The sequence below is a fragment of the Monodon monoceros genome, unplaced genomic scaffold, assembly GCF_005190385.1.
Source record: "Monodon monoceros isolate NGI ecotype Baffin Bay Population unplaced genomic scaffold, NGI_Narwhal_1 Super_Scaffold_12, whole genome shotgun sequence".
NCBI lineage: Eukaryota > Metazoa > Chordata > Mammalia > Artiodactyla > Monodontidae > Monodon > Monodon monoceros.
The window spans coordinates 116,636,195-116,663,858 of record NW_021703768.1 but is presented as its reverse complement, the minus strand read 5'-3'; the positions used below and the strand labels follow the sequence as shown (position 1 = coordinate 116,663,858).

General features: G+C 40.9%; 1 protein-coding gene and 1 long non-coding RNA gene across 2 annotated transcripts in view; one reads left to right on the top strand and one right to left on the bottom strand.

Moving 5' to 3' along the window:
- Positions 1 to 24,335, bottom strand: part of UBE2D2 (ubiquitin conjugating enzyme E2 D2) — a 59,098-nt gene extending 34,763 nt beyond the window's left edge. The window contains exon 1 of the mRNA XM_029215657.1: positions 23,702 to 24,335. Within this exon, the coding sequence (XP_029071490.1) occupies positions 23,702 to 23,725 (24 nt within the window). The 5' untranslated portion in view covers positions 23,726 to 24,335. The remainder of the gene's footprint in view (positions 1 to 23,701) is intronic.
- On the top strand, positions 24,261 to 25,866 carry LOC114891524. The gene is made up of 3 exons (XR_003792529.1): positions 24,261 to 24,390; positions 24,479 to 24,783; positions 25,187 to 25,866. It is a non-coding gene; the product is annotated as an uncharacterized LOC114891524 (long non-coding RNA).
- Positions 25,867 to 27,664: the final 1,798 nt, after the last annotated feature.

The window sequence follows — 27,664 nt, the reverse complement described above, 5'->3', positions numbered from 1 at the left end:
AACTTGCAAGGGGAAGTCCAGTCCAATCCAGCCTAATCACCTATAGTGTCAGGAAAGAGAAAGTCTATAGTGACAAACAGTATATTAAGATTTAATTACTGAACATGAATGGAATAGGTGTTTTTGAGTGAGACTGGATAACACCAGAGAACAAGGAGTTCGTTTTTTTGAGCACTTCAGCAGCAACCACTTAGGTGGAAATGTTCTGTTATAATTAAAGACAATATTCTTTGTTCATTATTGAAGGTCAAGAACCTTTCCTAGACCTCATTTTACCTACATGAACTACCATTTACTCATTTCAAAACTTTTTTCTTAATCAATTAGCTTTTAATTTTAATTTTTAAAAGTTAAATTTTTTCTTTTTGCAGTATGCGGGCCCCTCACCGCCGTGGCCTCCCCCGCCGCGGAGCACAGGCTCCGGACGCGCAGGCCCAGCAGCCATGGCTCACGGGCCCAGGCGCTCCGCGGCACGTGGGATCCCCCCGGACCGGGGCAGGAACCCACGCCCCCCGCATCGGCAGGCGGACCCCCAACCACTGCGCCACCAAGGAAGCCCTAAAAGTTAAATTTTTAATTTAACTAGTCCAAGACTCTAGGAACAGTTTGCCTGCACGCCCCACCCCAACTCCATGCACCTTTAGTCTTCATGTAAATGTTGTGCTTAGAGACAGGTCTCCTAGAAGCCCTTCTCCCCTATTTCCATCCCATTTCCTGTTAAATACTACGATGGAAAAGTGCAAGTTGCCTTAGCAACTCAGGATGGTTTATAGTATATGTGTGATTATTTAATGTCTCTCAACCCAATGACAAATAGGGACCTGACCTCCAGCACAGTCCCTGGTCCAGGGTGAGTGCCCAGTAAATATCTGTTGAAGAACAGATTGTTACAATTACACACAGTAATTTTATGTACGTAGAGAAAGATAATACCATCTTTCATTGATTGTAAGATTTTTTTTCAATATACTTGAAATCAAACTGCATACTACAATCAATGGTACGTCAGCTTAACTGGCAATACCTTTTCTTTCTCAGTAGTACGTCTTTCAACTAATAGCGTCTTAGATTCAATGAAGTAAGGCACTTGGAAAGGCAGTAATATACTGATACTGCATCCACAGGATCATATACCTAACAAGGAACAAGTTTAAAATTTTAGCAGTCAAGGCCAAAGCAGAAGATGGTTGAGTAAATGACAGAGTTAAGATAGGAAAATCACAACTCTTCCAGAAGACTACTTCTGTAGAAAGTAAGGGGACAAAAATATTAGCGTGGTACACATGGTACCAAAAGCAAAACAGGCAAATAGCTGTTTCTTGCTTCTGGAACTGATGATCACTGGTAGCTAAGTTGTCGGGACAGGTTAGACGCCACACAGGGTCTCTGTCAGGATCTGAAATTACCTCTCCTTTTAGCTACTGAAGCAGCGGTCCGTGCTCTTCAATACTCTGTTTCCAAAACAAGTGTGGCACATAGCCAGGTAGATGGGAAGAGTCTACGTTCTAATAGATGGTGGAGCATCTAGGCCAAAAGATTCCAGCGCTCACTAAACTCCGAAGAAAATACTGGAATGCTAAGAAAAGAGCTCCCTTCCTGGCATTTGAATAACCAGGATCTACACCAGCCAATTCCACCTCAGTTAACAGCTACATACCAAACTAGAAATCTAAAGAACTCTTCTATAGCATTAATCACCATGTACCATAGTCCCAAGCTTGAGAAAATGGGGATATAAACAAACGGTGATATCATTATCTTGGTGTGCTTCTAGGCTACTTAAAGTGGCAGGACAATGAAGACCTTAAAAAGGTAAAAAAGACATCCCTTTTCTCATTATACCCTGTAAAACTATGTGCTCCCACCCTCCCAAATAACTCACATGCACTATTTTTAGTAAGTAGCATATGGTTAAGTTCTGGTACTCTGATGTTTTGAAATATATAAAAACTATTCACCTAGAACTGTAAATCCTTGAAATTTAAAAATAACACTTCTCACGGACTTTACTCTTCACTCTTCCAAAGCATAGTCAGTTTCTGTTTCACAAGTTCTCCAACACTAACCTAAGGAGCTCAAGATGATGAATCTACCCACAGTTAAATCAGTCTTCCTATAGACTGACAACCTCTGTAAGACAGGTGTCCAATCGTCAAGCAAGCTGTTAAATTTTATTATGCTAGAAGACTTGCTACATACTTGCAAAACTGTCTCATGTGATGATCAAAGCATAGAAAACACACTTCAAGTTTAAAAAAAAAAACCCCCCCACAGAACCAATATTTAATCCTGGGATTACATCTTAGAACAACTATTGAAACACCAACAGATTTTTGCATCTCCCTGCAACAGTCCAACCTCCAAAACAAGACACTAAACAGTATTAACAAAAGTGTGAATAGGTACATCTGAAGAAATGTCTTTTCAAAGTTACATTTTATGTAAGCCTAGAGACAGGAGCTCTCTGTCCACACTAAAATCACTTGAGATGCCATTTAATCAAGTATCTTCCACAGTAATAGAAACGTTTACTACTGTCTTGGGGGAATATATTACAGCACCATGACAATAAGACAAATGAACAGTTTCTGTCTTGCTATGATGAAGTTTACAGCCTAAAAGGATTTCCATTTTGCCTGCAGCAAAGGTTGCAGCCAAACAGAAATTTGCCTGCAGCCAAACAGAAATTTCAAGTACGTAGTTAGGCTGGAGAAAGGTTTGGTACTGTTACCTGTTTCAAAAACATATTATATTCCTGATATTAAGAACAAAGCATAGTTCTCGTAAGCAGTTTCTGATATGGCAGACCTGACCAATGAACCTACAGGGAATGTTTAACCCATATAATCATTACAGTGGTGCTACTTGAGGATTCTGAGAGCACTTTTAAGATTAACAAAGAAGAGATGGCAGGAAGAAGCTGCTCTTTGGTATGGTAATAGGAAAAGTATGAAAACATTATGAATCAAGTAAAAAAAAAACTCCCCAGCCTAGTCGGTCTCATGTGTGTTAGTTATCAAGATCATGAGTTATGTGAGTGTCTTGGTAAGAACAAGGCTGGTAATATAAAATTACTCCTTCCCATGACTCAATTTTATCCAACACTTTCCAGAATAGACAGGCAACCAAGAAGGCAGCCACCTCCGTGGTCTTTAGACTTTTAAAGTCTTATATTATAGGAAAAACTTAAAGAATACCAGGTAAAAACTCAAAAGAGCCTAGTGATTACATTTTAATGCTACAAGAAAGAAATAGTTTAAGCCCAGGACATATATGGCTTTTTAGAACTCTTACATCCTATCTTTTTAATTCCTTTTCCTTAGTCTCCAGCACTAAGCTAAACAAAGCAACTTGTGGGTGGTGGGGAGATGGTGGAAACGGGGAGATGTTGGCCAAAGAGTACGAACTTCCAGTTATTAGATAAATAAGTTCTGGGGATCTAATGTACAACATGGTAATATAATAATACTGTATTATATACTTGAAACTTGCTAAGAGAGATCTTAAAATGTTGCCACCACAAAAAAAGAAATAATAATGGGACATAGGGACTTCCCTGGTGGTCCAGTGGTAAAGAATCCGCCTTACAATGCAGGGGATGCGGGTTCGATCCCTGGTCAAGGAACTAAGATCCCACATGCCGCGGGGCAACTAAGCTGGCTTGCCACAACTACTGAGCTCATGAGCCTCAACTAGCGAGCCTGCATGCTGCAAATTACAGAGCACACACGCTCTGGACCCTGTGTGCCACTAGAGAGAGAAAACAACCCCACATGCCATAACTAGAGAGAAGCCCACACACCACAATGAAAGATCCTGCGTGCCTCAGTGAAGATCCCACATGCCGCAACTAAGACCTGGTGCAGCCAAAAAATAAGTAAAAAATAAAATAATTATGGGACATGATGGAGGTGCTACCTAACACTATGGTGGTAATCATTCTGCAATGTGTAAGTATCAAATCCACACTGTGTAACAAACTTACACAATGTTATGTGTCAATTATATCTCAATAAATTTGGGGGGAAAAAAGAAAAAAATAAAGCAGCTTATGAAGTTTATTTTGACAGGAAAAGGCAAGGACCCAAGTAAATGGTTACACTTCTCCTCAAAACAATCACATTTTTAGATTTCACATCCAACAAGCCTTTCCCTTACCCTCTACTCTTCCCTTCTTCCCTCCTCCTGTTGACTGGCCAAACGAATCTTCATAAAAAATTTCTTTGAATTAACATTTGGAAAAAATGTTAACTTAATATTACCCAACCATTTAGAACTGTTTTTAATGAACCCAAAGAAGCAAAATTCTACCACAGAATTAAATTTTTAACAGGTGACCTTATCCAAGAAGTATGTTAGTACTAAGACAAAACTTACTACAACTTCCCCTGCAGTAAGTAATCTCCAAAGATGGGTGCCAACAATTTCTCCCCTCCCTGTAAGAACATACCACTCCTCTTATCAAGAAGTGGTCTACTTCCCTTCCCCTTGAATCCCAGCTGCCCTGGATCTTGCTTGACCAAAAAAAAATTAAATAAATATGACACCATGTCAGTTACAAGTCTACTGTTTAAGAGGCTTGACAGCTTTTCTTCCTGCTCTTTCATAGCTCTAAGCCACCACATAGGAGGTCCAGGTTATCTTGCTGGAAAGGCCATTTAGGGGGCAGTGGAGCACATTCCAGCCAATAGTCAGCAACAAGGCCCCAGACACGTGAGAGAGGTCTTCTTGGATCTTCTAACCCTGATGCCAGCTGAACACAGCCACAGGGATAACCCTGGCTGATAACACATGAAACAAAACCACCAAGTCAATCCAGAATCCTGAGAAATAATAAATCACGTTGTTTTAAGTTTTGGAGTCATTTGTTATACAGCAAAGCTAAGTGATAAATACCCCTATGTAGTCTCTAAAGATAACAGGCTCAATAATAGATCCTTCCAACAATTATCACCATACCAGTTTCTCAGCAAAACAATACCAAATTTCTAATTCTGCTAAATACTAAAATAAACAAACACACACACACACACACAACCTCCCCCCCAACCTACCCTGCTACTGGAAGCTACTGGCCCAAGAGAAATATTTTTAATATTTCAAAATACTGTTAAGGGGTAAAGTCATGATAAAAGTAGTTTATTTCAAGTGATCCATATCCCTTCAGATTTGGCATCCCAGTATCTTGCCCAAGGTCCTTTATAAAACCAAATAATGTTTAATCTTAGCAGGTATAAATATTTACCTAAAACCTCAATAATAAGGTAAATAATCAGCTACCCATCTTAGCTAAATTTAAAGAGAGCAGCCATTTTTAAACGTTACATATTGATCTAGGAGAAAATCACAAACTATTTAAAAAATATGTAGGGACTTCTCTGGTGGCGCAGTGGTTAAGAATCCGCCTGCCAATGCAGGGGACATGGGTTCAAGCCCTGGTCCAGAAAGATCTCACACGCCGTGGAGCAATGAAGCCCATGCGCCACAACTACTGAGTCTGTGCTCTAGAGCCCGCGAGCCACAACTACTGAGCTCACGTGCCACAACTACTGAAGCCCACACGCCTAGAGCCCGTGCTCCGCAACGAGAGGACACCGCAATGAGAAGCCCACGCACCACAACGAAGAGTAGCCCCCACTCACCACAACTAGAGGAAGCCCACGCACAGCTACAAAGACCCAACACAGCCAATAATAAATAAATAAAATAAAATTTAAAAAATAATAAAAATAAAAAATATGTAAATGTCCAATACTTTTATCAGCTACATAAAGATGGTAAGATCCACAGGGTTTTGTATTTTATGACTTTTCAAGTGCTTGCTCTTTCAGATTTACAATTCCTAGAAACATAAATTTTGGTGTAATACAATAGCATGTGTTCCAGAAGAACCACTGAAAGTGCCTCAGACTTCCTTATCTCAGGGTTTCTCAATCTGGGAAATGACTGACATTTGGGGCAGGATAATTCTTTGCTGTGGGGAGCTGTCCTTTGCATCGTAGGATGTTCAGTAGCTCCCTGGCCTCTATCTATTAGATGCCAGTAGCAGCCAGTAGCCTCCCAGCTGTGACAATTAACAGTGTTTACAATGTCAAACATCACCTGGTGGGCAAAACCACCCCCGATGAGAACCACTGCATTATCTCTCAGTAATACATTCTGAATTATTTACAGATAAAATGATATGACATTTGGGATTGGGTTTAAAATAATCCAGTAAGTGTGGAAGAGGTAATCAAGAATAAACACAAAATGATGGGTGATGGGTCACATGGTGATATGTTATAGAATACTCAATGTTTGGATATGTTTGAAAATTTCACTGAAGTTTATTAGACATCTGTTTTGTGTACTTTTATATAGTGTATTATATTTATAACAATGAAAAATTTTTAAGAAAAAAAGTTAATTAAAAACTCGCATATCCTATAGTTGGGTGTCTAAAAACTTTGCCATACAATTTGGCATTACCTTACAAAAATAAAAAGCATCAGACTCTATAACCAAACAATTCTACTGACTATTAAGAGAAACTCTCACCTATGTGCACCAAGAAATTTGTATGGGGATATTGATGCTTTTGTATCTGTAGTAGCAAAAACTTGGAAACAAATGTCTATTATAGGTGGAATAAATTTTAAAATATATTGTTGGCATATTTGTATTCATTGAAAATGCATGTTATTTAAAATGTATACAACATAAGTTCTCAGGACTGAGGGACACTAAGCACAGTCAATGGCATGGATGATGTATGGAAATCAGGAAGGTTAAGCAAATGTTTACATACACACTTTGTTCCAAACGGTCCTGAGAACACTGGAAGCTTTGCCTATACCTTCCAGGCAGATTAAAAGATTCTTCTCGAGAAAAATTGACCAGCACAAGATAAAGATCTATACAATTCACGGACACCAGTGGTTCATCTGGAGAAACAGCCCTGCCAGTAAACCATAAATTAAGTCCCAGAGTTGCCAAACCTCACCCCCACATGCTCAGACCCTTTAATCAGTGTTTTACTCTAAAATAAGGATAAACAACTGACAATGAAGGATACTGGCCATCTTCAACATGATTCATCTTCAACATGAAAGATAAAGACCAAAATAATGTGAAGAAAAAAAAGAAGCAGGAGAAAACAAAGACCATGAAAGAAGAAGAGAAAGTCAAAACAAAAGAAAAACTATCATGGATATCCTTAAAGCTAAGAGATGCTACTACTTCCATGAAACAAGAGCAGAATCCTTAAAACAAGCAAGCAAACATTCTGAGAATGAGAAAGTCTTTCAAAAAGTGGATAAAAGATAGAAAAGAAAATATAGCAAGACTAGTCCAGACACTCCCCAAATTTATCTACAGATCCCACGAAATCTCCATCAAAATTCCAAATGCCTTTTTCTTAAAAAAAGAAACAACAAGCACAACCTAAAATTCATATGGGAATGCAAGGGATCCAAAAAACCAAAACAATCCTGGGAAAGAACAAAGTTGGAGGATTCACACTTTCTGATTTCAAAACTTAACACAAAGCGACAGTATTCAAGACAGTACGGTACTGGCGTAAGAACAGACATAGGTCAATGGAACAGAATTGGGAGTCTAGAAATAAACCCATACATCTATGGCCAATTGGTTTTTGACACAGCTGCCAAAACAATTCAATGTGGGAAAGAACAGTCTTTTCAACAAATGGTGCTAGGACAACAGGATACTCACATGAAAAAGATGGACTTAGACTCCTATCTCAAACTATATACAAAAATTAACTTAAAAATGGATTAAAGGCCACTATCTCATTCCATCAGGATGGTTACTATTAAAAAAAACAACCAACCAACCAACAAAACAAAAACAGAAAATAGTAAATGTTGGTGAGGATGTGGAGAAGTTGGAACCCTTATGCATCACGGTGGTGGGGGAGGGGGAACGTAAAATGGTGTAGCCACTGTGGAAAACAATATGGTAGTTGCTCAAAAACTAAAAATAAAACTACTGGGGACTTCCCTGGTCGTGCAGCAGTTAAGAATCCGCCTGCCAATGTAGGCGACATGAGTTCAATCCCTGGTCCGGGAAGATCCCACATGCTGCAGAGCACTAAGCCCGTGCGCCACAGCTACTAAGCCTCGGCTCTAGAGCCCGCGAGCCACAACCACTGAAGTCCATGCGCCACAACTACTGAGGCTGCGCTCTAGAGCCCGCGAGCCACCACCACTGAAGCCCGCGCGCTCTAGGGCCCACGTACCACAACTACTGAGCCCGCGTGCTGAAACTACTGAAGCCCACACACCTAGAGCTGGTGCTCTGCAACAAGAGAAGCCACCGCAATGAGAAGCCCGCGCACCGCAATGAAGAGTAGCCCCCACTCATTGCAACTAGAGAGAAGAAGCCCACAGGCAGCAACAAAGACCCAACGCAGCCAATAAATAAATTAATTAATTATATATAAATAAATAAATATAATTACCATATGATCCAGCAATTCCAGTTCTAGGTATATACCCAAAATAACTGAAAGCAGGGTCTTGAAAAGATAAACCCATGCTGACTACAGAATTATTCAGAATAGCTAAAACGTGTAAACAACCCAAGTGTCCAACAGCAGATGAATGGATAGGCAAATACGGTATATACATACAAGGGAATAGTAAATAGCCTTCAAAAAGGAAGGAAACTCTGACAACATAGATGAACCCTGAGGACACTGTGCTAAGTGAAATAAATCAGTCACAAAAAGAGAAATACTGTATGATTCCACTTCTATGAGGAACCCAGTCAAAACCATAGAGAGATAAAGTACAATGGTGGGTGCTTAAAGGCTAGGGAGAAATCAGGAGTCACTGTTTAATGGGTACAGACTTTCAGTTTTGAAAAACAAAGAGTTCTGGAGATGGAGTAGTAACGGTTGTACAACAATACAAATATACTTAATACCAATGAACTGTATATTTAAAAATGGTGAAAATGGTAAATCTTATATGTATTTTACAACAATTAAAAAATTGGGGCTTCCCTGGTGGCGCAGTGGTTGAGAGTCTGCCTGCCAATGCAGGGGACATGGGTTCGTGCCCCAATCCGGGAGGATCCCACATGCCGCAGAGCGGCTGGGCCCGTGGGCCATGGCCGCTGTGCCTGCGCATCCGGAGCCTGTGCTCCGCAGCGGGGGAGGCCACAGCAGTGAGAGGACCGCGTACCGCAAAAAAAAATAAAATAAAATAAAATTGGAAAAAACAGATCAAATACCTAAATGTAAGAGTTAAAACTATAAAATTCTTAGAAGGAAACAAAAAAATTAAAAATAAATTTACCATATGATCCAGCAATTCCACTCTGAGGTATATATCCAAGAGGAATGAAAACATACATTAACACAAAAATTTTAAAATAAATGTTCATAGCAGTATCATTCTTAATAGTTAAAAAATGAAAACAGGGCTTCCTTGGTGGTGCAGTGGCTGAGAGTCCGCCTGCTGATGCAGGGGACACAGGTTCGTGCCCCGGTCTGGGAAGATCCCACATGCCGCGGAGTGGCTGGGCCCGTGAGCCATGGCCGCTGAGCCTGTGTGTCCAGAGCCTGTGCTCCGCAACGGGAGAGGCCACAACAGTGAGAGGCCCACGTACCGGAAAAAAAAAAAAGAAAACCCAAATGCCCATCAACTGATGAATGGAAAAAGGAAGTGTGGTAAATTCATACAATGGAATATTATTCAGCCATAAAAAGAAATTAACTACTGATACATACAACTTGGCTAAACCTTGAAAACTCTATGCCTAAACAAAAGAAGCCAGACACAAAAGGTCACATATTGTATGATTCTACTTACATGAAAGGTCCAGAATAAGCAAATCCATACAGATAGACTCAGGGACTTCCCTGGTGGTCCAGTGGTTAAGAATCGGTCTTGCAATGCAGGGGACGCCAGTTCAATTCCTGGTCAGGGAACTAAGATCCCACATGCCGAGGGGCAACTAAGCCTGTGCACCGCAACTACTGAGCCTGTGCATCACAACTAGAGAGCCCACGTTCCACAACTACAGAGCCGACACGCTCTGGAGCTGGCACGCCACAACTAGAGAGCCCATGTGCCACAACTACAAAGCCTGCGCCCTCTGGAGTCTGCGTGCTGCAACTAGAGAGCCCATGTGCCACAACTAATGAGCCTGCATGCCACTACTAGAGAGAAGCCCGCACGCTGCAACAAAGAGCCCGTGGGCCGCAATGAAAGATCCCGCGTGCTGCAACTAAGACCCAATGCAGCCAATAAATAAATATTTTTTAAAAAAAGACTCAAAAAGACCAACTGAATGTTGAGTAAAATAAGTGAAAACTGACCTACACCACCAAACATCATGAAATTTCACAACACTGGGGACAAAGAAAATCTATAAGCTTCCAGAAAGGAAGGTGGTCACATATATAGGATCAGAAATCAGAATAGTTTGGGACTTAACAGCAATACTGGAAGCCAGAAGACAATGAAAGTACCGACTATAAAAGTAAAAGGAGGGCTTCCCTGGTGGTGCAGTGGTTGAGAATCTGCCTGCCAGTGCGGGGGACATGGGTTCAAGCCCTGGTCTGGGAGGATTCCACATGCCGCGGAGCAACTAGGCCCGTGAGCCACAACTACTGAGCCTGTGCGTCTGGAGCTTATGCTCCGCAACAAGAGAGGCCGCGACAGTGAGAGGCCCGCGCACTGCGATGAAGAGTGGCCCCTGCTCGCCGCAACTAGAGAAAGCCCACACACAGAAACGAAGACCCAGCACAGCCAAAAATAAATAAATAAATAAATAAATAAAATTTTAAAAAAGTAAAAGGAGTGCCACACTGGTGGTCCTACCTCACACTCCCAGATTAGATCAAGTCATGTTCATGATCTAATGCCAATACATTGTTACCTTCAAGTTGTTCTTCAAAGTCTGAACAATCTTCTTATAACCTTGTATTAATGGTGCATGTGACCTCATACAATTTAATTTTCATATCAAGTTATAGGTTCAACAATAGAGGAACTGAAATAAGACTTAGATATACTGAAAAAAAATATTGCATAAGCATGTTTTGGGATTGTCACTGTAAGTTAAACAAATTTTTACTCATTAGAGATTTGCCCTGTAGTGATAAAAATAAATGGCATAACTATTTCTCTTTGAAGGAATTCAAATTTCTGTTTTAAACCAATTTAATCAGTGTTTTAAACATGTGGGCAATGATTTCAAGTCAACCTTGAAATGGATATAAATATCATGGCAATTCACAATTTTAAAAAGAGCTCACAAGCATGTATGATATACTCCTGGTAAGCTCAATTACTTCAAAGTGGATTTTATTACTTCTAGTCAACAAAAGTGAAACACAATGCTTAAAGTATAAATAACCTTTCAATGGACAGGAATCTAGCCTACTACTTAACTCAGTGATGATATAGTATTGCCTTGATGCAATAGGTAAAGTAGGGGAGGTTTCACAAGTAATTCCCCATTACTTACAACAATGTACCTTTATCAAAACATGAATATTTCTAAATATATGCAAAGATCCCAAGCTCATAAATTACCAAAAGAAGCCATGGCTCCTGACTAAACTTTAACACTGAAGCTAAATTAGGTAGGTCTGAATCTTAAACTGGATAGTAAGTACCTAGGTGTTGGTCACATCAGTATCTAAAACTTTCTGTAGACATAAAAATACTTCATAATAAAAGATTAAGTTTCGGGACTTTAAATTATGGTTCTTTCCAATTATTTCTAAGAATGGAGACTAGTTTATACAGGTTACTAGTATAATTATCAAAATTGTCTCATAATAATAACACTAAACTAAAATTATGGTTTTAGTTTTTTCCAAAAATGGGCTATAGAAAATGCCATATTCCCTAACTGGGAAAAGTGCATGTGGTCACAATCACTAGATTGATTTTTCCATATGTGTTTTAAGTAACAATTAGCATTATTATTTTAAACAGTTTTTAATCTAAATATTTATGTCAAACAAGTCCTATATTTTAATTTGTTTTTTAAAATACTGAGGCTATCCACAGGGGAATGGGCATGACCCAGTGCAGGATGTCCAAGATAGGACAGAGTTAAGAAGGGCACCCCTAGGAGAGACGGGGACAAAGAATCGTATCTATGCAGGTGGGCCACAGCAATGGGAAGTTGATTATACACAGGGGAATTGATCAAATGAGTAAATACATTAACGGAAGCCAGGTTTTTCACTGTAAGAAAAGGAATACCAATATTGAAAGGAAAAAATACGGGGTGAACCCTATGGTACTGGACTGGAATTAGAGGCACCGGTGTGAACTCATGGTTTTTGATATATACAGAGAAAAGTAAATCTATACATACACATATTCCCCTAGCTACATCCACTGATTACACTGAGAAAGCCTGGAAACAGTGAGATTCCAAAAGCAATGAGCATACCTAGCATCCAGATCTTGGTTTCTAAATACCATTCACCACTAAAAAGACCAAGGGATCCTTGGAAAAATAGATGATAACAGAGCTAGAGCAGGGAAAGTAGAAGAAAATGCAGGAAACATCTTTTTGTGCCAGAACTTAAAGAAGTGCTCAAATGATGGGGAAAAAAGCAAATTGGGGACAATTTGAGGATTAAAGTAAATAATAATAAATTATTAAAACCCACATGAATAAAATAGGAAATCATGAGTCCATACAAATATAAACTTTAAAATGAGTAAGTTAAAATTTTTGAGTAACAGTGTGGCACCCAGACTCCAGGTTGGCTCCCAACGATCCTGAACTCCTAGTATTCACACCCTTGTGCAGTCTTCCCTGCCACACTGTACCAGGGGTAATCTGTGAGGCCAACAGAACATGGCAGAAGTGATGGTATGCCTGTCCATTCTGAGATTAGGTTATAAAAGATACTACAGGCTTTCACTTGGATGCTCTATCTCTCTTAGATCACTCTGAGGGAACCCAGCTGCTATGTCTTAAGCACACTCAGGCAGCTCTGAGTCGGAGAAACCCACGTGGGGAGGAAATGAGTCTGTAAGTCCAGCAACCCACAAGGAACTGAGATCCGCCAACAACCACGGAGTGAGCTTGGAAGGAGATCCTCTAGTCTTCAGAGTACTGCAACCCTCGGCAACAGCTTGGCTGCAACCTCAAAAAAGACCCTGAGGGCTTCCCTGGTGTCGCAGTGGTTGGGAGTCCGCCTGCCGGTGCAGGGGACGCGGGTTCGTGCCCCAGTCCGGGAGGATCCCGCATGCCGTGGAGCTGCTGGGCCCGTGGGCCATGGCCGCTGGGCCTGTGCGTCCGGAGCCTGTGCTCCGAGACGGGAGAGGTCACAACAGTGAGAGGCCCGCGCGTACCGCAAAAAAAAAAAAGACGACCCTGAGCCAGAACCACCCAGCTTTTAGCCATTCTTAGATTCCCAATCTTCAGAATCTATGTGATAATAAATGTTTATTGTTCTAAGCAGCTACGTTTTAGGGTATTTCCTTATGCAGCAATAGATAAAGAGTAAAAAAAGAGGAAGTACATATATTCAAAGCATCTCCATACAAATTATTTACTCATTATAAAAGGAAAAAGAGTAACTTTACAGTATGAAACCTGGTAGATATCACCTTAATCAAGTGATGGAAGTGAAAATTCTCAGTAATGGGTCAAACTGAAATTGTATACCACCTGACAGGATGGAATGAAAAGAATCCAACCAAAATCATGTACCACTTGATAGGATGTAGAGACAGACATAGCATTGCTTCTGTGACATTCCTGCCAAAGATGCATGACCTAAATCTAATCACAAGGAAATATCAGAAAAACACAAACTGAGAGACATTCTGCAAAAAAACTGGACTCTAATCTTTAAAAGTGTCAAGGTCATAAAGCAACTATACTTTAATTTAAAAAAAGTGTTGAGGTCATGAAGCAAAGGAAAGACTAAGGAATTAAAGAAAACTAGAGATAGATAACTAAATACAACAAGTAACTACAGACTGGATTCTTTCCTATAAAGGACATTATTGGAACAACGGGCAAAACTTAAATGGAGTCTGACGATTAGATAGCAGTAGTATCTCAATGGAAATTTCCTAATTTTGATGGTTATACTGCGATTATGTAGCAGAATGTCCATTTTGTAAGAAATACACATTAAAGTATTTGGGGTTGATGAGTCATCATGTTGGCACCTTACTCTGAAATGGTTAAAGAAAAAGATGTTCCAGGTATTGTATTTGCAACTTCCCTGGTAGGTTTGAGATTGTTTCAAAATTTTAGAAAGATAAAAACAAAATCAGAAAAGCCCAACCGTAATTACAGCAGTCACTTTATTAGAATTTGGGGATTAGATGGTATACAGCATTGAATGGTCCCTAAAACGGTATGTGGCACATCTTAATTCCTTGGACCTATAAATGTTACCTTATTTGGAAAAAGGGTCTTTGCAAACATAATTAAATTAAGGATCTTGAGATAAGATCATCTTGGATTACATGGGTGGGCCCTAAGTGTAAGATCAAGTGTCCTTATAAGAGATAAAAGAGAAGACCACACACAGAGAAGGTAGTGTGAAGATGAAGGCAGAGACTGAAGTGATGCGGCCACAAACCAAGGAATGCTTACAGTCACCAGAAGCTGGAAGAGGCAAGGAAGGGTCCTCCCACAGAGCTTCCAGAGGGAGTGTGGCCCTGAAGGTATGCTGATTTTGGACATTTGGCCTCCAAAACTGTGAGAGAATAGATTTCTGTTGTTTTAAGCCACTCAGTTTTTTGTAATTTATTACAGCAGCCCTATGAAACTAATACAGATGGTATAAATGAGGACATTTAATCTAAAGAAAATCACTCACTCCCATTAGCATACTATTATTTTAAGAAACCTATTTCTAAACTGTTATCACTGCAGCTTCTGTAAAATTCAGCTTTGATTTCAAATGTTTTATCTGCCATACGCCCTTAAGAAGTTGGCAAAGGAGTGCTATCACTTATATAGGCACTGATGTTCTACAAGTGGTGCGGGGACATGCTCAAAGGACAGCAGCAGATACTTCTATTACAAGATTATGTTAAGAGAACTGTTTTCACGTCTAGGCTTACAAAAGTATCACATTTATTGGAAACGTATTAAGATAACAATAGTTAGAACTTTGTTGAAGAAAAAATTTGGAACTCAGTCCCTTTTTTCATTTAGAAATATTAGAAAACATCACTTTACAACATCAGGGTATATTTTTTTCCCTTTTCTTTTTTGGTTTGGGTACCAATGAAGGTGAAATGCTAAACAGACACTTAACACTGACACCTAAGATTTCAAGATTCTACCAATTTCATGGGTCAACATTACTGGGCAGTTAAGCCAGTGGTAATTAATATTAAAAACTATCTTTTGGGTTTCCCTGGTGGCACAGTGGTTAAGAATCCGCTTGCCAATGCAGGGGACACAGGTTCAAGCCCTGGTCCAGGAAGATCCCACATGCCGCGGAGCAACTAAGCCCGCGAGCCACAACTACTGAGCCTGCGTGCCACAACTACTGAAGCCCATGCGCCTAGAGCCCGTGCTCCGCAACGAGAAGCCACTGCAATGGGAAGCCCGCGCACCACAACGAAGAGTAGTCTCTGCTCACTGCAACTAGAGAAAGCCCGCGTGCAGCAATGAAGACCCAACGCAGCCAAAAGTAAATAAATTAAATAAATAAGTTTAAAAAAAACACAAAAAACAAAAAACTATCTTTTACATGGTGCATATTTTCTTTCTACTCATCCCCCACAGGCTTGCAGGGTATGTGACACTATCCTCATTCTATAGGCAAGGAAGCTGAGGCCAAAAAAAAAATCAGTGAAGTAACTTGCCTAAGGCCACAGGGTTAGAACATGACTCAGTAGGCATGCTGCTCCAAAATCCTACTATTTTTTTCCACTATACCACTTGCTGTTGACTTTCATTAAATGTTGCTGGCAAAAACTGAATGCCTACTATGCATCAGGTACTGGGAATATAATAAGTAAGACAGGGACTTTGCCCAGAAAAGCTCAGTCTAGAGGGGGTAATAATCAATCATGTCTACATACTAAGAAACAGTTCTACAGCAGAACCCTACTGCCTGCATTACTGGGGCACGTTTCACAGAGAAGCGGTCTGTTGGATCTCCAAGGATGAAGAAAGAATTCAGGAGGAGAGAGTGGGTTGAGAAGGCATAAGGAAAAGCACAAAGACTAAAGGAAAATAATTCTGAGAAAGATCAATTAGAACTGTTTCAATTACACTAATATTTCTCATGAGACACTAATATGTATTATAGGAATAAAAATGGCAATCTTTTTGTCCTAAATTTTATCTACTTTTAATATGTCTTTAAGAAATACTACATATTTCCACGAATTTAAAGCAATAATTTGCCTCAAGAAACTTGCACACCACAAAGCAAATTATATCTGTGTTCCGATGCATAAACAGCATTTAACCATGGGTATTACCTGACTTCAGTGAACTATCCTGTTTATTATCATAATTCAATATATATTTGAGAAGTTATTTAATCAAAGCTTATTGAATACTAAATATTTCTACATTCCCCATGGACTTACAGCTAGAATATGGAAGGGTTTTTTTTGTTTGTTTTGTTTTGTTTTGCGGTACGCGGGCCTCTCACTGTTGTGGCCTCTCCCGTTGCAGAGCACAGGCTCCAGACGCGCAGGCTCAGTGGTCACGGCTCACAGGCCCAGCTGCTCCGTGGCATGTGGGATCCTCCCGGACTGGGGCATGAACCCGTGTCCCCTGTACTGGCAGGTGGACTCTCAACCACTGCGCCACCAGGGAAGCCCCATGGAAGTTTTAAATGAAAAGCAGAGTCCTTTGATTCTTAAGCCCGAAAAACCAGATTATTTAAAAATAAACATGAGCAAAGCATATACTTTTTATTTTTTAATTAGGTGATCTGTCTGCCCATGAGACAATTAATAATGTTGGTAGTGGCCTAATTGCATGAATATTGCAAAACATGCAGTTTTAATTCTTTCTTTTGTTGTAGTGCACCTGCCTGAAACAAATTTTCACATTATACTATAATGAAAACAATACAGAGTAACACATCGTTTTTTTCTTTTGGCCATGCCACACGGCTTGTGGGATCAAACCCAGGCCCTCAGCAGTAAAGCGTGGAGTCCTAACCACTGGACCGCCAGGGAATTCCCAAGAGTAACACATTTAGTGCAGCACCTGATGAGGATCCCTTTCATTTTCTTAAAATACTATTCTTTAGGTGTTTGTTACTTTATAGCAAAATGACAATGAATAATGTTTCATCTTAATATATTTTGTTTTTAAGTTAATTTACCTATTTTTGTGCTTGTATATTATATATTGATTATGTTACCTAATTGACAGCCATTTGTGCTGTCAATTTTAATCCAAGTGTGCATTATTTCATGAAGTTTTGTTTGTATCCATAAATAATATTAGTTTGAAAAGTGTTCTAATAACGTTAGGAAATACTAACGTTATTAGAACACTGGATATGAGAAAGGAGGAGAAAGTTTATCAAAAGTTAAGGGAAATGAGTAATAATGTGAGTATAATCACATTAAGTGTTACAAAACTGAGGTATCCATTGAATTTGACAATTAAGTAATCATCAGTGACCTTACTGAACAGTCCCAGAACAGTGAACAGACACTATTCTGTCAAGAATTTTGGCACTGAAATGCCAGAGATGGAAGGGATAAAGAGGAGGAAGGAAAGGAATCAGCTCTAGGGGAGAGGAGAGTTTAAAAGTTTTTTTGTTTTTTTTTTTAGGGTGAGGAAAGTCTTAGACAAGTTTGGATGCTTAGGAGAGTCAGAGAAGAGATTAGAACTAGGAGAGCAGGGACAATTACTAGAGAGCAAGGACCTGGCAAAAAGAATAGGATGAAAAGTAAAAGTTAGCTTGCAATGGGTAAAGTATAGATTCTTCAGAGACAAAAGGGAAGAAGAGCAATGACTAAGGTATACTTGGAGCAATGGCTGGCTCCATAGTCAAGATCGAATGCATTTGAATCCTGGCTTTTCCTATCATAGCCATATAATCACAGGCAAGTTTGTTTACTTCTCCAAATCTCCATTTTTTCTTCTAACCTGGGGAGAACAGAATTTTCATAGGGTTGTTCAGAAGATTCAGTCATTCTGATACAGAGTGAGTACTCTAAAGATGGTAGCTGTGGTGTTTGGTTTTTCTTTTTCTTTTTAAAGGCCTCAAAGGAAATTTGAAAGAATTCACACAAATTTCTATTTCCTCTACAGAATAGGTAATTGGGTCACCTACTGAGATTAAAACAGAATGTTTAAGGAGACGGGACAGTGATTCTTGGTCTTTTGGAGAGATTAAAAAACCCATTTGACTATGATGAAAGATATATGGAGGACAGAACATCAAAAATTTGCATAGTTTCTTATTTTTCTGCTTTTTGGAATTGAAACCCACCCCCTCCCCCAAAAAAATCTACATAGTTTTAAGGGAATTCATAGACACCTCTCCAACAATAACAAGAGATGTTGAGGAAAAAATATTCTGGTTCCAGGGCATAGTTTAAATATCCAATTGTTCAAACAAAAGAAAAAGATTGCATCCTCTGGATTTACATACCTAACGACTACCTACGAGTATAGGGCCTGCCAGAAAAGACACTGGGCACAGTCAAAAAACCCAGGTTCTTTATCCAGCCCTACTAAGTCACATGGCCTTTTCAGACAGTAGCTCTGAGAGGTGATGCAGTGCTAAAATTTTCTGATTCTATTACTTGAAATCTCACTTGACTGTGCAGACAAAAGAACAAATGGTACTTTATTTCCTATGTCATAGTTTAACATGATTTTGAAGGTTAGTCTGGGAACCTAACCACCAAAATTTTATTTCTACAGAAAAAACAAGTGTGCTCCTTCATTTCTGGGATGAGGCTGCAGAGGTTGCTGGCAGCATCAGGCATGAGTCAGGTATTCCTATCCTGGGAACTGCCTAGGATATTTTAGCAGCCCTCTCTCTATGGACTAAAATATCCAGAATTGGTCTTTGTCAAAACTTCCTCCTTGTCAGTCAGCAGTACAGTAATACACACTTGGGAGACTTAAAAAAAAAACCCTAGATTTATTAAGTTAATGACGGCTGTTTAAATTACATTTAAATAGCAACCCAGAAGAGCCAAATAAAGTTTCTCAATTCAATGAACCTTTGCGAAACAAAGAATCCTTTTCTAAAGGAAAAAATAAAAATCTTCCCTGAGATTTCAAGAAGCTTATCTTTTGTAGTAAGAAGGTATGTCTGGGGCTTCCCTGGTGGCGCAGTGGTTGAGAATCCGCCTGCCAATGCAGGGGACACGGGTTCGAGCCCTGGTCCGGGAAGATCCCACATGCCGTGGAGCAACTAAGCTCGTGCACCACAACTACTGAGCCTGTGCTCTAGAGCTCGCAAGCCACAACTACTGAGCCCGTGTACCACAACTATTGAAGCCCGCACGCCTAGAGCCCGTGCTCTGCAACGAGAGAAGCCACCACAATGAGAAGCCCATGCACCACAACAAAGAGTAGCCCCCACTCGCCGCAACTAGAGAAAAGCCTGTGCGCAGCAACGAAGACCCAACACAGCCAAATAAATAAATAAATAAATAAAAAGAATGTCTGCTTTCTAAGATAAAACTAATTCAAACAGTCATCTTCTGTCAACCATTTATTATACTGAAGTTCCAAATACTCAAGACTATTTGCTAATTTGTTTCATCATTTTGACTGGAATTCACTGGATCCTTACCTCTGATAAGATTAATGCAATGTATGATATCACACTTCTAGTACAGTATTTTAAAATAATCTTAAAATTAGTACTGTTACAATGTTACAACTCCTTTCCCATATCCTTAAAAATCACCCTTTGGTTAACTGGCAATCTTAGACATTTTGAAAGTATGTAGTCTACAGAAAGATGATTCATAACATGAAACAGGATCACAATGAAGTTAAGAGTTAAGATGTAAACTTCTACCATGGGATCAATGCATCTACTAAATTGGCTTTTCCTATGACTATAACCATATAAAACTTCACCAAAGAAGTTAATTAGAAGTTTACAAAAAACTACTGATACTTAATTGTACCCATTTACATAAAACAATACTTTGACACTTTTAAAAAGACAAAGTATGGTTTAAATGATTTAATCCTTACACTCCTGGTTACTTGCTGAACCTCAATTTTCGGTTATTTTTAATTCATATACTAAACTGGTGCCTACCAATCTACAAAAAAGTGTGGTGGTGTCTTTTGGTTTTGTTGTTTTTAATTTGAATTGGCTGCCAAAAATCTGGATTTGTGGCTTCCCTTAAAAAAAAAAAATCTGGCAACTTTGGGCACAGATCCTGGCAATAGCAACATTTGGAGGGGGCTGAATAGCAGCTGCCCTCTTCTAATAACACATGCAATTTCTAGCTCCCTCCAATTCTCTTTGCTCACTTTGGTCACCTGCCTAGCCATCAGAGTTTGAAATCTTTATTTTACTGGAAAATTGACTGACTGGGCTTTTCAGGGGCCTTAAGACCTTTAATCATAGAAATACAGTAAATCAAGTGATAGCCCTGGCATTAAAGCTATGTATTCCAAATGTTAACTATAACTAGCACGACACCATTAAAATGTACAAGGCACTATCATTGTTAAGAGCTTTTTAGTATCTTAATTTTGGTCTGTCTTCAATTCTTCAAAGAATCATGATATTCAGCCTTTTACCCTTCCTCAAAATAAAGAAATTAACCTTGTATTTCAATATCATGGCACGCTAAGAGCAACAAAAAGCTTCCTGCATCTGTATAACAAAGGTAAAGAAGAAAAACAGGAAGCAAGTAAAAAAAGGTCTCTGATCAGTCAGACCACACAGTTCACAGAACACATGAAGCCCTCTTCACTCAGAGCCTACTGGATCTTATTTTAGACATAATTTTAATAAGCTCAGTGATCTGGTTTCCCAGCCCACAACAGATGAGACGCAGCCAACTGGAAAAGGGCTGGGGGTGGTGCTGCTAGAGGCAGACACTCAAAGCATCAAAATCAAAGCTGAAGACTGATAATGTCAGCAGAAAACCTCAAAATGTAGCAGGCTGGGGCCATTTGGTGTAGATACAAACAATCCCAAAGGGTCCCAATCCCTGCACACAACTACAATGGATGTTCAATATGAAACCTCTTTGGTAAACTCTGTTAAAGCATAGATCAGTTGACCTTAAAGTATATATCAAAATAAAGTCCACCAAAAGCTTTTTCCAAAAAAGTCATGGCATTTAAAGGACTGTCAGATTCACAGAACACTATTTCCCTCTGTCAATGAAACACAAGATACTGAATTCCTAAAGATGCCACATGTCAAAAGCATTTGTTCTTAATAAAATTTTATTAGAACCCAGATGCAGTAGTTCATGATATCTGAAGTTGAGAGGTATTTAAGCAGAACTATTTTCTCAGAGAATAGTAACTGGGAAGGTTCAAGACCAAGATCAGTTATGTAAGCCAAGTATGTCTTTGGGGGATTCCATCGCAGATACATTACTAGGTCTGAGGGTGAGATAGGACTGGTCTTATCCAAGTCTGCATTCAATTTAAAATTGGTGTCATACAAAAAGTTAGGGGAAAAAAATCTCCATTTTGTTTTCACAATCTTATTGACTATGACTAGTATGTACACCAAAAATAAATTTTATTTTTCTAATCCCTGGCAGTCTCAGAAGTTGAGCCATACTTTGAGGATGGCTCTAGGTTATAAACCAGGTGAAAAAAGGTTAATACAGAGTTTTAAAAGTTCAAATTATCATTGTGTACACTTGATTTTCCTTATTAAAATTTTAATAAGGGCATCTTTTAGAGAAAATCTAGAGAACATGTAGTATTCAAAAGAAATCATATTATTGGAGGCAAGGATATTAGAAGATTAAAATGCATGTTTTGAGTGCTATTTCCTTTTCTGAAAAAACCTCCATAACATACATATCAGAGTAGAGATTAAAGGCTACATTTCTTGATCTGTAAGTGATCGCACATTATACTCACTCTTCTTCAGGTTTTAAAAATAAGGCCACAATCTTCCACACGTATAATCTCAAATTGATAACTTCTCAATTAGTCTTTAAAATCTCATAACTCCTTAAAGCCTTAAAAATGCATATGTATTATTTACTTGGAAGACCTGTCCTCAGTGTGCTCCTGCTCCTTAAATGGTTAAGAGATCTTTGCTTAAAGTTCAAGCTTCTTTTAACAAATAACCTGCTTCATTTTAGTAGATTTACTCTGTCTAAAGTCTGCCCTTTTTCATTTGATAGAAATCAAAGTCAAAAGAAGTTGGTGAGCATCTAACCTAATTTACAGTAACCATTGGGATTAATTCCACATTAAAGGTCTTTGATCAAGAATGAAACGAAGACAAGCTGCTGAGCTGAGGTGTTTAAACTGACCAAACCTGCATTTTCACTGAGTTTAAGGCAAGGTGAAAATTGGTTCTCTTCCCCTTGCATCTCTATCCCATCCTTTAGGATGGATAATCCCAGGATCTACTTCTTACTGGCTAGAGGTTTAATACAGCCTCTCCAAGTAGCCAAGTGAAACACCAAACAAAAATCACCAGTGCCGCTTCCCCACTTCTGAGAAGAAGGAAAAAAAGATAGTGAGAGGTAATAGGAGGTTACAATATTAGAGGGAAGGGAAAAAACCCTAAACTTTAAGCTAAGCCCATACTCCAGAGCAATATTAGAAAAACCTCTGTAGAGGCAACTACAAATAAATAACCCTTCATCCTAAAGGGCAAAGAAATCCTTCCTAATGGAAAAAGGTAGCAAAATACCTCCTACATTAAAAGGATCTCCCTGAACATATCACCTAATTTAAGCGTTAAAATCCGTTTTGCGAAGAGAATGTAAAATGAAACTTTATGAAATTCTCTCCAGTGGTTTTCAATTTTCAGGTTTCTACCTCTACCCTTGACAATTTAACAGCTTTTCTATTAAATCCATTCCTGCAAACTGAAGTGTCAGTTTCTGACTACATTTGGCAACCTCAAGGAATAAAACGCTTCTCCCTCTACTTCTCTCCTGCCTCATAAAAGTCATGTTTATTTCCTCCTGAACTTCCTACTCTTAACAGTTTCTGGACGAGTTAAGTGGACCGAAGCGTGCGGCCACTAAGAGGCAAGTGAACTCCAGAAATATTTGTGGATCGGACAAAAAGGCTTCCTCAGTCTGCCTGAGATACGGGCCCCAAGCTCAAGCGGTTCTGTGGAGGGAGCCTAGGCAAGTGGGGGTGGGGGTTTTATGGGCAGAGATGGGGCATAGAGCCCTTTCGACCTCCGTCGATGGGGCCGCCCAACGCCCCAGTCCCAGCACCCCCTCCCGGCACGGCTGGACAATGGCCCTCTGGCACAGCAGTCCCAGGCCGGGGAGAGGCCCTGGGACTCCATACCACGCGGGGCCTAGAGAGGAGGCCGGGAAGGAACGCTGAGCCGGCGAACATACCTCCGGCCTAAGCGCGGGCAGCGCGCCCGGGCCTCCGTGGGCGCCATCACTGGGAGTGGGGTGTGAAGGCAGCCCGGCCGGGGCATCGCCGGCAGCCGGGTCCAAAGAAGCTGCGAGCCCGGCGGAGGCGACGGCGGGAAGTGCAGGCCGCAGCCTGCTCAGCCGACCCACCCGGCAGCCCGACCCGCCAAAGCCGACCTTTGGCAGCTTACCTTGTGGATTCTCTTCAGAGCCATCGTGGGAGGCAGGTGGAGGCGGCCCCCGGGGCGGGAACAGGGGCAGGGGAGGGACGGGGAAGGGACGAGGGGGCGCGAGGCCGCCTCGGTGATCGCGGGTCGGCCGGAGAAGATGGGGAGTTCCGGAGCGCGGGTCCGGCGGGACGGACTTGGGGCCGTGGCCCACTCGGCTCCTGAGCCTGCCGCAGGGGTCACCGCATCACCCGGCGGCGGCCCCTTTATGCACTGCCGCCCGAGCCGCCGCCGCCGCCACCGCGGTAGCTGCCTCTTCCTTCTAGGCTCAGCGCCGCCTCCTCAGCCGCCGCGGATCCCTCCGCCAGGGAGCAGAAGCCCAGGCCTCGGGCTCGGCCGGTGCCTCTGGGTCGGACGGTCGGAGGTACTGCTTGCTGCAGGTGGACCGAGGGACGCGCGGGCGGGCGGCGCCGCCGGGGTGGGGCAGGCGGAGCGCGGGGTGGGCCCAGGCCGAGGGGCAGGTCGGGAGAGCGGGGATTGGCGGGCCGGGAAGGGAGGGCTGGGCTGCGCCGGCGGCGGAGGGATACGGGCCGCCCCTGTGAGTACCTTACGCGATGTAGCCGTCGCCGCCACGGCCGCCGAGACGATGACGCCGCGAAGCGCAAGGAGGAGATCTCGCGAGACCTGTGGTGCGGGTTGCAGAAGCTCGCTCGGTACGACCGATGAGTCCCTTACTTGTTTGTGGTCCCTCATTCGCGTGACATCTGAGATCAATAAACGTTAAAAGCGAATGTTTTTCAGATCACCCGACCATCCCCAGAGCATAGACGGACCCGGGAGGAGCACTTAGGTCCATTGCAATGTTCCTGAAGGAGGAAGGGACTTGTCCAAGGTCACACAGCTCCACAGCGGCAAAGCTGGGACTTCCCTGAAGTCGAGAGTTTCGTCAGATCCCTCCCTGGAAGCCGCGTGGCAACAGCCTGGGCACCTGCGGGAATGTGGTTGTACAAGCACGCCGCAGGCAGCCCTGAAATGGTGTTTCCGACAAAGGCCTCAGCTGAGAGACAGTTTGAATGTCTCAGCCACTGACATGTCTGCTCTGCTTGGTAAATTGTTACAAATAGGCACTGTAGCTGTTACCTCAGGGAGAAAAACAAAAAAAACAAAAAACTTGCAAAACGTGTGCTCCAGTAATTAAAACCAACCTTGCGTTCAAATCACCATCAAAAGCAAGGTTAGAAAACCTATTCTGGGGTTGTTTTTAGAAGATGGAGGCAAAAAGCTAGTTCACTGAGCAACTGCTCTGTGTCGAACCCTGCACAAGGACTAGTGAAATATAAGGCTCACTGGTTTTATAAGGCCTGGGCTGGGAGGTGCTTTTTACCTGTCTGGAGACACTGGGAACACGGAAGAATAGTAAGGAATATTTTCTTGGGAGGTGATGCCCACATTCTCAAGTCTCCCCCAAGGTTTTCTGATTCTAAATCTGTTCTTTCCTCTGTCTGGAAGGGACCTTGAAGATCATTGATTAAGAGAGGAGAAACTGGAGTCCCTAAGGAAAAGAATCTTGCCAAAAGTCACACAATAGATCAGCAGCAAAACTTGTACTGCCTCATCTACTGAGTAGAGACTGGACCCATAGGGCAGGGCCACCATGGACCCAGTGAGTCAAAGGAGGGAAAAGCTGTGTCCAGTCGCCCAAGATGCACAGGTTTTAGGTTGAAGGTGAAGAGGAAGAGTCCAAAGTCCTAAATCTTTTCTTCCTGAGAACTGTGATGGGAGAGGTACAAAAATGCCCATTGGTCAGATTTTTAAAAATTTTTCTTCAGCAATAACTTTTTTGTATTAAAAAGTAATATATATTTGTTGCAAGAAATACAGATAAGTAAAAGGAAGGAAATAAAAGTCAACCATACTCCCATCATCCAATGATTAACCATTTTTGGCATTTGGCTTATGTCCTTTCAGTGTTTTTCCATTATATATATATACATATTTTTCTTTGAAAATGTAGGGTCATGCCATTATACTATTTGGTAATCTACCTTTTTTAAAAAAATTTATGTACTTAAGGTGTACAGCATGTTGATTTGATATACATAAACATAGTGTTATGATTACTACATCTCTATCTCATTTTTTGTGTGTGTGGTGAAAGCACCTGAAATTTTTGATAATTTACTTTTAAAATAAACAATATATGGTGAATTTTCCTGTGTCAAGACATATGTCTACTATATTTTAATGGCTACATATTCAATCATATAAATGTACCATATTTAATTGTCACATTTTGGGGGATATGTAAGTTGTTTCCAATTGTTACCATTAAAAATATTGCTATAAAAAATATATATATATATATATTGCTATAGGGCTTCCCTGGTGGTGAAGAATCTTCCTGCCAATGCAAGGGACACGGTTTTGAGCCCTGGGCCGGGAAGATCACACATGCCGCAGAGCAACTAAGCCCGTGTGCCACAACTACTGAGCCTCTGCTCCAGATCCCATGAGCCACAACTACTGAGCCCATGTGCCACAACTATGGAAGCCCGCGCGCCTAGAGCCTGTGCTCTGCAACAAAAGAAGCCACTGCAATGAGAAGCCTGCGCACCACAATGAAGAGTAGCCCCCGCTCGCCACAACTAGAGAAAGCCCGGGCGCAGCAACGAAGATCCAATGCAGCCATAAATAAATAAATAAAATTAATAAATTTAAAAAATATATATTGCTATAGTGAAAAAAATATATTGCTATAGTGGATATTCTGTAGTTGATCTTTGTACAACTGTAAGAGGGCTTTTTGGTATAAATTCCTAAGAATGAAATTGCTATATCAAAGACTGGTCAGATTTTTGCATCTATGTTCATGAGGGATAAGGGTTTATAATTTTCTTTTTTTGTAATATCTCTGTCAACTTTTCATACCAACGTTATTCTGGCCTCATAAAATAAATTGGAGGGCTTCCCTGGTGGCGCAGTGGTTGAGAGTCCGCCTGCCGATGCAGGGGACACGGGTTCATGCCCCGGTCTAGGAAGATCCCACATGCCGTGGAGCGGGTAGGCCCGTGAGCCATGGCCGCTGAGCCTGCGCGTCCGGAGCCTGTGCTCCGCAACGGAAGAGGCGACAACAGTGAGAGGCCCGCGTACCGCAAAAAAAAAATAAAATAAACAAAATAAAAATAAATTGGAAAGTGTTCCTCCTCTATGTTCTGCGTGAGTATGTGTAGGATTGTTTTCTTTCTTCATTAAATATTTGATAGAATTCTCCAGTGAAGCCATCTGACCCTGGAGTTTTCTTTGCAGAAAGAGTTTGATAATAAACTTAATTTCTTTCATATGTATGTGTCCATTATGATAAGTTGTGTTTTTCAAGGAATTTGTACATTTCATTTAGGTCATCCAATTTATTAGAATAAAGTTACTCATAATACCTTATTTTTCCTCTACTATATGTAGCATCTATAATGGGATCCCCAGGGACTTCCCTGGTGGTCCAGTGGTTAAGAATCTCCCTTCCAATGTAGGGGATGCAGGTTCCATCCCTGGTTGCAGAAATAAGATCCCACATGCCCTGGGGCCACAATGAGAGAGAAGACCGTGTGCCACAACAAAAGATCCCACATGCCATAATGAAGATCCCGTGTGCTGCAACTAAGACCCGATGCAGCCAAATTAATTAATTAATTAAATTTAAAAATATATATATATAATGGTGTTCCTTTTTTATGCCTGATGTTGGTTATTTGTGTTTTCTCTATTTTTGCTAGGGATTTATCAATATTTAAAAAATATATGCCTATTTTAGTCTTACATTTTTATTCTCTTTAAATGCTGTTTGAGGCATTTAATCTTTTTTTTTTTTTTGGTGGCGCGGCATGTGGGGATCTTAGTTCCCCTGCCAGGGATCGAACCCCTGCCCCCTGCAGTGGAAACATGGAGTCTTAACCACTGGACCATCAAGGAAGTCCCAGGGATTTATCAATT